Genomic DNA, 14743 nt, shown 5'->3' on the forward strand with positions numbered 1-14743 from the left:
CATCACCACCACCCCAAATCTGGCACTTCACCTGTCATCTTTAAATACCACATTCACTAGGCTTGAGTTTAACCACCTTAATCTATACAGCTCTAGGCTTCAAGATGGCATCAAATAACTAACCTGACACTTGCTGAATGACTTATGTTTGGACTGAAAGTGACAGAGGATATAGAATCAGCTTGAACTCGAGTCACCTTACGCAGCTAGTTTTAGACTGGCATTGGGGTATTGTTGTTTGTTTTATGAGTAGACTTTTTATCCATCATTTGAAACGCTCCATTTCACTTTTCATCACAAGTCTCATTCAAAGCAGATTTCCTTCGATGGATGAGTTTCAGAAATTGAAGTGCTTTGTAGTAAAGTTCTGCAATATAGAATGAAGAAAATCAGCAGCAACAGACTGCCTTGCATTTTGCATTTTGGCTGAGAAGACTCTTGACTGGCAACATCTCTGGGTGGAAAGAATGAGAAGCAACAAAACATATTACCAAGTGAGAAGTATTTCTCCAAATTCTGACTGAATTCTGTACATTTTACAATTGTGGACAAACAAAGCCAACAATTTGCACATAGAAATGTCCCACAAACAGTCATGAAGTGAATAACCGATTTTATCTTGGGGATTGTTTGTGAGGACAAAGGAGAAACACCCATTTCTTTTCCAAAAGCGCCATGGGATCTCGGTTCAAGTCTTGTCCGATGGATCAGACTTCTGACATTGCAGCACACTCTCAGCATTCTATTGGAGTATCAGCCTTGAATGTGAATTCATAGTCTTTGTGTAGGGATTGAACCCACCTTTTATGGCACATAAACGAGATTGTTGCCAACAGAGACAGACTGACATTTAGTAAGAGATACTTCTGCAGAGCCAGGGCAAGGCGTCTAAAATCAGCTGGGGAACAGGTCGCCAGTGAAGTCTTATAAGAACGGTATGCCCTGATAAAAATCTTGAAAACCACTTTCAATGCAGTCTCTAACCTGCTTGAAACCATCTGAGTTTACAAACTAATTTGCGCGACCATTTCTTCTTAAAGATAATTTCATTGATCTTCATCATTGGCAGAGCTATTGTTTTGGAATCTGAGGGCTGAAATTTATGCTGGCATTGGCATTGATGATGTCGGCTTTAATGGGATTTCCCATTATAATTATGCATTACCAAAATCGCGACATACAATTCTAACAGGAATTTCAGCCCTCAGGTCTCCAATCAGTTTGGCTATCACATTATGTGCTGTTTTTGCCAGGACAGCTTTGTCATGCTCGTTAAAAATGCTCAGGATAAGATTTAAAACAATATCTTTGATTTAAAAAGCCTTAGGATCTGTTCGTAAGTCACTTAATCTCATCTTCTCTATTACTCTTAGAACAATAGAAATTAGATAAATAAAATGAAGTAAAAATTCAAGATAAAATGAATTCATATATAGACCTTAAATAATTCAAATCAACTTTTAAGAGTGAAAAATCCTTCAGAATGTTTAGATTTACTTGGTAATATTTATGCGTTGATGTATGCATGTGTGTTTTGTATTTGTATGTGCATTTGTATTTTGTGTGTGCACAGTATATGTATTGTATTTTGTGTGTGGGATTTTTGTGGAGGGGGATTTTTGTGTGTCTTCTGAGTATGTGATTAGTGTGCCTGCATTTTGTGTATGCGTCTGCTTTTTGTGAATGTGTGTATGTGTGTGTGTTGTATGTTTTGGTTGTGTTTTTTTGTGTGTGTGTGTGGGTATGTGTTTTCTGTGTGTGTATTATGTGTCCATTTGTTGTTTTGTGTGTGATTTGTGTTTGATGTATCTTTGTGCGTGTCATTTTGTGTGTGTGTGTGTGTGTCTGTCTCGCGCACACCAGCACGTATTATGGCGGAGGCAGAGGTCACCAAGATTTGTAACGATTTCAGAGTTCATTTACACAGTGTTGATGTTGAAACAGAGCAAAGTCAATAGCTGCAAGTATGGAATGAATTAGATTATGCCCTAGGCATTCTGCTGCCAACAAAAACATGAGCTCTGATCATTTCAAGCTGCAGTGGAAGTAACAGAACAAACATTGTACATACATACAGTACGAGTTCAATTATCCGCCTACCTGCTCAGCTCCCCAACTCAGACGCACTGTTTTTTTAATGCTGAAGGTGAGACACTTGTTATTAACCTTAATTTTTTCATTCATTGAGATATAAAGAACATGTTATATTCATCAGTTGAACAACTTAAGCATGTGTACCTAATAAAGGAATATTTATAGCCTAACACAACAAAAACAAACTGTACAGAATCGTCAAAGTCTGAAAATAATTAATGATTGGAACAGATTACCAGGAAGTGTGGTTGAGGCCAGGACACTGGACTCATTTTTTTAAATCAGCTTAGTACTGTGATAGGGTGAGTAGGGTGAGTGTTCTGGAAGGATGAGATCAAATGAGATGAAAAGCCTTCTTTGTGCGAGCTGATCTTGTAAAATTGTTAAGGGTTCCTATTACCTGCTATTTTTGTTTCCTTATTTCTCCTGTTAAAATCTTGCATTAAAATTTAATTCTTGAATCAAATGCTTGTGAAACAAATGTAACACAGGACATCTGGCTGTTATGGCTTTTAACTTCTCAAATTATTGATGTTGAATTGAACAAAAATAGTCCTGCATTTAACACGAGAAATTCAAATCAAACATGGAATTGAAGACGCTCTGGCAGAATTGATTTCTATCACAGAAGCAAGAGCGACAAAGTTATAATGTTTTCTTCAATTTTTAGGCAAGATCTTTAAAAGATGTCTTTTGGACTTTGCTTTTGGCAAAGAATGTGGAAAAATGTGCAATTTGCCAGTCTGAGATTCTTGTTTACATGCTGTAGTATTTCACTCATCACAGCAAGCAAACACCCAGTCCATACAACACTCAGGGCATCAAGTAATTTATGGGCAGATGGAAACTTGCTCTGTGTTACAGCAAAGGTCAGCGTAGCCTAACTAAAACAGTTTTTTTTAAAAAAGCCTTTAAAAGCAATCTCCAATGCAATTGTAATACACCATTAATCATAGTTTATCTCGCCATCTATACTTTGCAAGAACTTCTTTGTTACTGCTCATTTGCTCCTAGTCCTTCATCTTACCAAATACTGTTATGAACATAACATTTTTTAAAAGGAGGTAACCAAAAAAAGAAAATCCAATTCCAACAACTTTCCCAGAGGAAATGATGAGAGAATGCCTGTAACAAGCAATTGTTTTGAACAGCGTGAGAAAATATAGTACGTAAATATATATACTGTATATGGCAATTAAACAGGCAGTTATTCAAGACAAATTCACATCCGAGAGTCACCAGGGTCAAAAATAACTATGTGCTAATTAGCAAAACAATTCTGATTTAAAGAAGAATATTGTAGAATTTTGTTTAAATCAGACGTTTTGTAATCTGGTTTTGAAATCCACACAGATCGAGTATTTTGTGGTTCCTGGATTGCTAGTAGGGGCCTTTATTTGTATTAAGTATTTTTGTGCCCTTCAAAAACTCTTGTAAAGTTAACCGCAAGAACTAGCCTGGATTTTTGTCAATTGTAAGATCATGCTGACAGAATTTAATTATTGGCACTATTCTCAGTTTGCAAGTTCTATTGAAATAGTGCAATTTGTACTTGCATAAACACAACTGTTTTGAATCAAAAATAATACAAGTTTTGGGTAGTGTGAGTTTACACACTAAACTTTCACCTCTGGGATCTCAGTCAAATCCAGCCTGATTATTTCCATGAAAATCCCTTTCTTAGCTAACTACAAGGATCCTTTGTAAGTGCAACCTCATCGTGAATACAATAATTAATAATAATATAAGGAAGGGCAGCATTGCAATGCTGGAGATGTGCTCCATTGTTGGAGATACCATTTTTTGTGTGAGACATTAAACTGAGATGCCATCTGCCTATTTAGGTGGACCTTAAAGATCCCATGGCACTTTTGGATAACTGAAGGGAGTTTCTCCTGATGTTTTAGAATATTCCAACTGTGGGCTAACAAAGATGTTGTACAAATTGAACATTACCTCATTGTACATTCCATTCATTTAATTGACATATTTAACCATGTGAAGTGAGAGCTATTGGTTTTGAATGAATTGACTATCGACTATTGACAAAGAATTGACTATTGACTCTTTTACTATTGAAACCTAACATGCCACCTCTGCATCCACAAAATAAGGTTTTGATCTCTAGAGTTCTGCAGTATGACGACATGCCTAATGCATCATCTACTCATTAATACCATTCGTAGTTGTGAGATCCATATTTAACTGCTCTTTGGTTATTTTTTTCTAACTGTTTGAAGACTGATTACAATTGGGTGGTAGCAGAGTCTAACTGTTTGCTAACTCTGTAACTCTGTCTGGCCAGCGCCTTGGGACGTCCTCCCAACGTGAAAGGCACTATACAAATGCAATTTTGTTGTTGTTGTTCTTGTTGCTAAAACTATTGACAATTCTGTTCATCACTCTGATGGTGGTGATTGTAAACTCCAAATTAAAAGTTCACCCGGGAAATATGTGCCTCAACACCATAGAACTAATTGAGAGGAATTATTATGAGATTATCGTTATTATTATGCTACAAATTATTACTAAACATGGTGGAATAAAATCTCAGCCACTGTGTGCTAATTGTCCTACTATTCAGAAAATATCTCCTACTATTCTAGCTGTGGCACATCCAATTTCCCACAGAATAATATTTTTTTAATCTTTAAAAAATTAAGTGTTTCAGTTGATGCCCATCAATTCATAGCATTTTTTTTTTACTTCAACACATTTTTCAGCTAGACCTCAACTCTCATCTGACCACATGAATTCTGCTTAGAAGTCCATCAGTTATCATAAAGGAGACTCTTTCATCTGCTCTGCTCCTCAGCTGGATAAGAACCAAGGTCAAAGAGGTGAAAGGACTGTTCAATTTCCACTCAATCATCTAACGTGCAACCTTAGCTTTCGGCAAGTTGCAGTCTATTCACATAGTTTGAGCTATTTCAAAAATAAACTTAGTCATAAATGGCACTAACACTACAAAAACAGCTCTTATAAATTTTCAGTGCTCTATAAAAAAGATTTTATTGAGAACTCCCCTGACGATTTGGTAGGTAAAGCCATTGCCTTATATGAAAAGGAGCTATACAGACCCAGATAATTCCAGTCTTTATCCTTGTGCTGTGTTGAGTTAGCTGCATTCAGTTGATGCATCCAACTGAGGACATTTATAATTGGTCTCAGCACTCAGGTCTAATGGAAGCGATTTGAGAGAAGTGGGAGAAATGAGCCAGTAGTCCTACTCCTGATCAGGATCCAATAACCTACCTTCCCTGGAGATGCAAACGCACAAGTAGTTAGTTGTATAATTGGAGGATATTCTGTTCTGAGCATAGCAGTTAAAGTGCTTAGTTTACTATTTCCTTCTCCCCCCTCTGCACCCCCTCCCAATGTAGGGTGGGACGTCATAAAATATTATGGTTTGAGCATATTAAAGAAGGAACATGAAAATAATCAAAACCAAATTTTTGCCTAAAGTAACCCAAATTCCATGAAATTTTGTTTAATTTGTAAAACTGCAAGGACCAGCCACCTTACACAGTTGCATTTTTGTCCCCATTCACAAAGCATGTGTGTAGTTAACCTTCTCTCAAGTACCGAATGGCTCTTGACCAAATTCTGGGCCATTTGGTTGTCATCAATGCCACTAAGTAATGTTGACTTAATAACCTGGAAGTCAGTCATTTCACCTTCTAGCACTAAAACAAATGGCCAATTTACACAGCAACCAGGAAGTGATATCAATGATGACCTGATAACCCAGAATTCAGCCAGGAGTAGGGAGACTGACAGATGGCTTTGCGTTTGCAAAGTAAAACACTTTTTCACGTTTGCTAATGAAATGGCTTTAGCGGAGTCCAAATATCACGTTATAAAGGTTTTTTTTCGCTATATAGTGGTGAGAACTGCCTACAACCTTAAAATCTTGAAATGCCTTGAAATCTAACATCGAAGGAAAATGTGGCTTTGGGGTGGTGATGCACTTGTCTTTATCTTATGAAGATCCCTCACTGTTAGTCAAATCTTTCTAGGATCAACTGCTATCTTGGATTTACTTCCATGTTCATCCCTCATGGATTTATAAAAAGCTGGTTCAATGACGTTTGGGTTTCCTAGGAAAATAAATATTGATGAGTAAACATTTTGCATCTGGAAAATATGAATATTTTACTTGTACATACATAATTGTCATTTACATGAGAAATAAGAGATCACAAGGTATGCAAGATTTATAGAGTACAGCATTAACATGTGTTGAATGTTAACACATCAAGTTGATGACAGCCCTCTACTCAGTGAGATATAAATAGTCCACCATTTATGTGTACCTAGAAATTCAATTCAACAATAATAAACTGAAAAGTAGAAATAACTGGAAAAGGCACACCGATGTGAGTCAGGACAAGGGAGACAACAATTTGCAACACAAAAAATCATTTAATTTAAGCTTGATCAAGAAGTCAGCTTTCATCATCAAAGTTCTGAATTACTCAATTACTCAAGAGCTTCTGGAAACTGTCCAACACTGCAAGCCTTGTAAGATAATGTTTGTCGCTATCTACTGTCCCATCTTTATACCATATGAACATCATGGAAAATAACCTTCTCCAATCCAATGATTCTAGATTATAATAAACAATTGCATCTTATTAGAGAAAACTAACAACTTCACAATTTGGTTTATTATTCACCGAAGAAATAATTTTTCCTTATCCCAAAGCTCTTTGACTTCAAGTAACCCAAGAAAACCAGCCTGTGTTCTGAAGTGAGCGAACTGGCTTTTAGCATTCAATTTGGATTTTTTAGTTAGTTAACACTGGGGTCCACACCTCATTCACACTATAAGTGAAATCATGTTCACTTCTCTTCATGAAGTGCATTAGAACAGATTTTACTGGAGTAGTTAAATCATAAGGAGGCAGTGGAAAGGAGTTGAGAGAGGAGAAAGAAAGGGGAAATGAGAGAGAGAGAGAGAGAGAGAGAGAGAGAGAGAGGAGGGATAGTTACAGAGGATACATTGCTAGACTTCTGTGAATGAAACGGAAGCAATTTTAACAACTGTCATCTTAACAAATGGCATCTTAACAAGATGGCTTTGTATCGTCACCACACAGTTGTCATTTGATGAATATCAAAGGCAGTGGGTAGAAATCAGGGATGGAAATACATTAGAATCCCTGTCCTGACTCTTGATGGTTAGGCTTTTTTTAAACTCAGTAGAAATTTGGGATCAGACCTGAGAACAGGCGGTTCATCTGAATGGTTTCGATATTAGATAAAAACATTGGATAAAATTACTGACCCATCAGTCAAGAATAATTTTAGGGATATAACAATTCAAAACGTCTCTCTCTTATTCCCCTCCCCACCCAGGTTAAGAAGATCTCTTGTTAAAATACCATTCATTAAAGTTGACCAAGATTCAGCAAAGCCTATCATTGTACCCCTGTAAAAGAGAAAACAGAAGTCAAATATTGTCGGGAGAAAAAAAAAACTGAAAACAAAATGCTATGCCCTGAAAATGAAAATAATACCCTACAGCAAAGGGATATTTTCTTTCACTTTGCAAGAATTCTATCAACGCCACACACAGCTAACATTTGGTAAAGGATATTTATATAATATAATTCCATGTATTTCATCACGTTTTGCTTAAGTAACCAGAAGCAATCCAAGGATCAGTTAAGAAAATAATGTAATATGTTTCATCAATTATTCAATGCAGGCAATCCTGCCTAATATCTCCGCTACCTCCCCACAGCTGAAATCAGTAATAATAATAATCTTTGCCTTTGATATAGCACTTTTCACGTCTACTAGACGTCCCAAAGCGCTTAACAGAACACACTGTAAAGTGAATTGACTGTATATTTGTGGGCGAACGCGGCAGCCAATTGCGCACAGCAATGTCCCACAAACAGTCGTAGATTGAAAATGACCAATTTATTATTGTTTTTGGTTTTGGAGGGATTATTATTAGGCTCTGTGTGGAGTAAGGAAACTTGCCCAAGGTTTCGCCCTCTGCCTGGAATTGAACTCAGGTCTCTCGCTTGCAAAGCGAGTGCTCTAATCACTGAGCTACAGGACTCCACATTAGCACAAACCTGGAATTGTACCTGTAATCTTCCTGGCCATTATTGCTGCACAGGTGCTGCATTTACACACTGAGTTACTTGGAATCCTCAAACAAAACCCATTTTGCTACAGTCATGTGCTAATAACTGTATCTTCATGTCTTAAAAAGTTATCTGTCATTATTACTACTAATAGTACAATGTTAAATAATACTCCTTGCATTTAATACAGTGCCCTTCAGGTCAGGAGGACTTCTCAAAATGCCACCCAGGAATTGCTGTCTCGTGTTGTTACTGTGTATTTTGTAGACGGATGAGGCAGTCAATTTGCACATAGCAATGTCCCACAAAGTGAACAATTTTATCTGAGGAACTGTTGGCCAGGACACCAGGAGAATCTCCCCTCTCTTTTCAAATAGTATCATTTGAACAGGCAGTTCGGGCTTCAGTTTTTCTCATTCGAAGAACAACACCTTCAATAATACAGTACAACCACAGCACTGCACTGCATTGTCAGCCTGAACTATTGAGGTGAAAGTCTTACAAACAGCCATAAAGTGAATGACCAATTTTATTTGGGTGGGGATTGTTGCTCCGGAAAACAGGAGAAACTCCCTTCTGTTTTCAAATAGTGCCATGGGTTCTTGAACATCAATGCATTGGAGTGTCAGTCTAGAGCATGAGATGCTCTATCAGCTTGTCTGGCAGGCTTCAGAGCCTGGATGAATGCAAACTTCTTGCAGCTGAATGCTGACAAGGCTTGGCTCTCGTCAATGTCTTATGCCCTGCAGCTCTGACCTCCTCAACCTCTCCGACCTATCCCTCAGACTCATTGAACCGGTGCACAACTTCCAGCTGTCCTTCTTTCCCTTCATCTGATCCCTGACCAGGACCAAAATGCAACCTAGGAATTGCAACCCACTTTCCTACACCTCTGCCACATTGCCCACCTCCGACCATACCTTACCCAAGAAGCAGCCAAAACGGTCTCCCCAGATCCACCACGCACAAGATCCAGCTGATCCAAAACTCCGCCGCCCGCATACCAACTTACACTGAACTCCATACCCCCATCATACCAGTTCTATCCGGGCTTCATTGGCTCCTTATCACCAAACAAATCGATTTCAAGATCCTCACAGTCTTTTTCAAATCCCTTCATCCCCGGCACCTCCTTACCTCTCCAAACTGCTTACTCCCCAACCCACTACCCACTGTCTTCGCTCACTGATTCTGACCCCCTGCTTGTCCCTCGTACCTCATTCTTATCCCTTGTGCCCTCCGTTGCAGCATTGGAGCGCTATATAAATACAAGTTGTTGTTGAGTTCAACATCCCGACATGGAGCTGGAATCAACAACTTCTGACTCAGGTTAAACATTGCTGTCAACCGAGCCAGGCTTAAACACAATATCAATTTTCTTTATCCACAGACTTCAGTAATTACATCCATGATACTCCACATATTTGGATTCCATGTAACTGAGACAGAGATCTCAGAGAGAAACTACTAAAAAGAAACATCAAAGGCATAACTACAAGCAGTATCGCCTTACTTAGTGAAGGGATGCTGACAAGAGGATTGGAGCTCCAGTCCGGTCAGTTTATGAACCCAGTGCCAATAATTTTACCTTTCCTTCAAAACAAAAATCTGAATGAATCTTTGTGCTTGGATAAAACAGAAAATTGCTTTGATATCAAAAGTAATCTGCAACACAGGAAGTGTGTCAGTTCTTGCAAGTATTGCATTCTTGTCAGGGTTCTGTAATAGATGCAACACTTTTTTTTAAAAAGAGGAATATAACAGAGTAAAAGAAGGGAGCAGAGAATTAGGATTAGAATTGGTAGCTCCAGTGGAGGAATTAGCACCACCACAGGTTCAATTGAGCTGAATGGCCTCCTCCTGTGCTGTAATTTCTATGATGCTACGTACAAACCTTTCAGTCACATTATTCCATGACTGTTTGTCATGGAATAATAATGTTGACTGTTTGTTTGCAGTATGCAATTGGCTGTCGCATGTGTCGCTGACAAAATATACAGTCAATTTACTATACAATATATTATGTGAAGAGTTAGAGACGTCTCGAAGATGTGATAAGGCGCTATATCATTTGCAAATACTTGAACCTGAGTTGATTTTCACAGCAAAACCTTATTAGTTTAAGAAATTACATTGCTAACAGTTGTCAATGTGCCCTTCATAGAATGACATAAAGATTTGGTTGGATTTAGATCACCCAGATATCAACAACATCTTTTCATATCAGTTATCTGCTCCCCACATATGCCAAATACGTCACACCTCTCTTGCAATCATTACACCATAGACACACACAATGCAGATTGGGTGTCAGTGCACCACAATCTTTTGTACCACCGTCAAACCCATTACAGTGTTAACCATTGTGACACTGACAATTTCACATAAAAGACCATATGGATGTTATCACCCTGCTCCATGCATGTTGGCTACAATTTCACTATTCCACATGCATATATTTTAGTCCTGTGCCAAATAATTCATTTTTAATATTGTAAAAGGATCCAGAGGTAATAGCTACCAAATATGTTCATTACAACTGAAAATGTTTTATTTTAAATCATAGTGGTCTTAATTACTTATTTTGCTCATTAATAATAATCACAATAATCATTCCATTTGATATAGTGCATATTAGGTTAAGAATGTCAAATTGTTTCACAAAGTTTCTGTAAAGTGTAGTGATTGCGCATCTGTAGGCAAACACAGAAGCCAAGCAATGTTAGAATATTTAACGTCCACTTAAACAGGTAGATAGAAACATGGTTTAATATCTCATCTGAAAGATAGCATCTTTGACAATGCAGCACTCTCTCAGCATTGCTTTGGAACGTCAGCCTAGACTATAATCTTAGATCCATGATTATAATGAAAATTTGGCTTTTATTCCTCAATGGGGTTTAATGGTGTAAAATTAATCCTTTCAACAATGATGCTCCTCCAGCTGTCTTAATGGACCCTTAATATGACTGGTCCTAGCACTCCACAAAAATTCTACACTCAAATCCAATCCCACTATTCTTAATCGATACCTTTTTATAAGTTTCCTCAAATATTATCCAATTCCCTTTTAAATAATGTTATGGACTCAGCTATATGTGGTAAATGATTCCATATTCTAATACACACAAAATGAATTAACAGGGTGGGAGGTCAGAGAAAGAGTCAAGGCTCACACATGAAGAATGATCACTTTGGGTAAGGGAACATCCTATGATCCAGCCACACCTCAGCAAGAATCCTTCAAGAATTTTTTAATTCCTTAAAAAAATAATAAATTGATCACTTCAATCCACGACTGTTTGTGAGACAAGGCTGTGTGCAATTGGCTGCCTAGTTTCGCCCACAAAATATACAGTATATTCTGTGAAACACTTTGGGACGTCTCGAAGATGTGATGAGGTGCTATATCAAATGCAAGGATTATTAATAATAATCAGTGGCTTCAAGAGGAGAGAACATTGTAGGATGGGGGAAAATACTAAATTAAAATAATGAAAAGAATAACAGAGTAACAGATATTAACAGGACCCAAAACTGAAAAGCTTTCAAGGAGGTGTGTTACATTTGTTGTAATGATCGCTAGAGCACATTTTTCATCACTTAACAGTGAACTGATTGGTAACTGGCAGAGTTCTTAACGCTTTCTGTTTAAGGGTCACTGAACTAAAATAGTACACTTTTCATCAGTGCTGCATTTGCTTCTTATCAGGTTTCATTTCACTTTTTTTGACTTAAGTAAAACATTTTTATCGTTTTATTTCAATTGGGATAAAAGAATGCAAAACAAGTCCAAATCACCAAAATACTTTACACACAGCACATTTGTGATAACCAACAAAAATATTCTCAATACCAACTCTCAAGTCAAAAGACATCAACTAATGTCCTTCAGTTTTTCAAATACGTTTCTTGCGGCAACAAAAAACTACTGTATGTTCAAACAAACTTGAAAACAATTCTCAAACAATTTCTGTTTTTGTTTATGAAGATGCTTATACTGAACCATAAATAATTCTTTTCAAACTGTTTCTTAACTGATATTTACACAATAATGTTATTATTATTATACATATAGAACATTGCTTGAACTTTTAAACCACCGATTTCAATTCATGTTTTTTGTGGAATTTTGGTAAACTTAACTTTCCATAATTTTCACTCTCGGAATGGAAGTTGATAGCAAGGTTCTCAGCACCCCGGGAGAGAGGTGAGAGTGGAGACAGGCAATGTTGTGGAGCTGGGGGAAAGCAGAGCAAGTGAAAACATGGATGTAAGGTTTCAAGGATAGCTGGCTGTTAAACTAGACACTGAAGTTCCATAACAGCTCCATAAGGTGGAGTGAGCATCCATGCAGGATGAGGTGGTCAGGGCCTGAGGCGAAGTTACACTGAGGGGAGCCAAGCTGGTCTTGTCGACATAGAGCTGTAGAAAGTTAGAACTCATAAAGAATTGTCTGACAGGAAAGCAGCGGTCCTGGAATTGTGGGTCTTATAGAGAGGTCAGGAAAGATAGGAATGAGCAAAGCTGGGAGGTGATGACTTGTTCCAGCAGTTTGGTGAGGAATGGTATGAAATGGATCAGTAGCTGGAGTGCATGGAGATTCCAGTGAGTGAGTGTTTCTTGAGGAGGAAGGTGATGACGGTGGTTTTGAATGGGGATGTACTTGTCAGCCGAGAGGAAGAGGTTGATGACAGTTTCACACATGTGGGTATGTCTTTAAAGCAGCATCAAAGCAATCATTTTAATACTTTTGGATGTTGGATCTTATTTCCTTGCAGTTTTCTTACCTCATTTGCTGGTAATGTTGCGAAAGGTTTGATGACAGCTGCTAAAGGAACCTGGGATTGTTTGGCCATATCTGCTGTGCTCGGAAAGCAGTAGGTTGTACAACGTACAAAACGAGGACTTGCATTTCCTTCAAAACATAATAAAGTACATATGAAAAAATATGTTGAAACTTAATCCGTTACCAGCACCTTTCTCATACTTGCAACATCCTGTGGACTTTTATACAATCAAACATGTCAGCCTGGCTCAGTTGGTAGCACTCTTGTCTCTGAATCAGAAGAATGTAGGTTCAAGCCCCAGGTCGGGGAATTTGAACTCACATCTCGCCTGTCACTCCAAAACAGTGCTGGGAGTATACTGCATTGTGGGAGGTGCTGCCCTTTCAGATACAATGTCACACATGTCCCGTCTGCCTGTTCTGTTCAAATGAAAGCTAATCATTCCATGGCATCACTCAAAAAGGGAAGGGAGTTTCCCCTGGTATCCTGGCCAATCAATCCCCCAAATAAAATTGTTCATTGACTTCCTCTTTGACCATGCCTACGGTCACCTCCCTGCTCCTCCTGGCTCGGCATCCATCTCCACAACTGTTAAGCGCTCTGAGCCTCTACCCCGCATGAAGGGCGAAATATAAATGTTAGTTTTTGTTGTAAGTATAAATTGTACACTTTACTTTACTACACTTTACAGTGAATCCTTTGAAGAGCATTGGTACTTTCTCCAGAAGTGAAAAGTGCAGCTATTTCCTATATAAACAACAGCAGCAAAATTACATTTGTTTAGTGCCTTTCACGTCTGGAGGACGTCCCAAGGCGCTGGACAGACAGAGTTTCGGACCCGAGCTGGGGGTTGGGATTGGGGAGGATAAAGCTATTCCCTTCATTAAAAGCTATGTGCAGCAGTATCTCACCATCACTAACCCACATGAAAATCAAAATTACAAACCACAATAATCAATTTCTACTGCCTTCCCATTCTGTGCGTTATCTTTTAAATGTTTGTCTTCAGGCAGTGAACAACGATGATATCATCATGGAGAGAATTGGCCTGAGAAAAATTACTCTACCCGACAGCCCGAGAGAGGCGAGATAATGTGCTTTACAGTTGAAAAGGCAAAATTCCTGATCAGCCTTAATTTATGACTTCATCTCGCAACATTAATTCTGCTCTCATTACCCCAGTGCCAAGAATCCCTCTTTTGGGGTCACAAAGGAAATTAAATCTTCCAGACTTGAGTTAAAATCCACATTGAGTTTGGATTTGCAACATTAAAATTGCCTCAAATCTAAAACTTGAAAAGCTAAAGCCTCAGCACAGAAGACAATTATCAAGTCTCTGCTTTCCTGAGGTGAATATTTTGCTTGGCTTGTCAGTGTTTGAAATGACTGCTGATACAGCAGAAAAAATCATTCGATCGTTCCCCCACTCTGTGGCAATTAGAAAAATAAAAACACTAGTTTTATTTAGAAAGTCATCCTTTCCGGTCCTTCAGTTTCCAATGTCAGCTTTAATAAAAAAAAGCACTGCTCTCGAAGTGTTAACCATTTTGTTTTAACATGTAACATTGTTTGTAACTGAGATAGAACTGAATTTAAATCTCATGATTTTTTTACTATCAACAGTTTTTAAAAATAGCTCTGACATATAGCTAGAAGCTTGTTGAGTGATTTAAGGAATATATACAGATTTCTGAACTCCTGGCCACTATCTTTTTAATAAAGAACACTTTACTGCTCAGAATTTTCAAAGTATGT

At 38.0% G+C, this 14743-nt stretch overlaps 1 protein-coding gene across 1 annotated transcript in view; it reads right to left on the reverse strand.

Moving 5' to 3' along the window:
• Positions 1–14743, reverse strand: part of sec24d (SEC24 homolog D, COPII coat complex component) — a 113587-nt gene that overhangs the window by 72256 nt on the left and 26588 nt on the right. The window contains exon 9 of the mRNA XM_042337359.1: positions 12989–13116. Coding sequence (XP_042193293.1) covers positions 12989–13116 — 128 coding nt within the window. The remainder of the gene's footprint in view (positions 1–12988; positions 13117–14743) is intronic.

Source organism: Callorhinchus milii, unplaced genomic scaffold (assembly GCF_018977255.1).
Source record: "Callorhinchus milii isolate IMCB2004 unplaced genomic scaffold, IMCB_Cmil_1.0 Scaffold1, whole genome shotgun sequence".
NCBI classification, from domain to species: Eukaryota; Metazoa; Chordata; class Chondrichthyes; order Chimaeriformes; family Callorhinchidae; genus Callorhinchus; species Callorhinchus milii.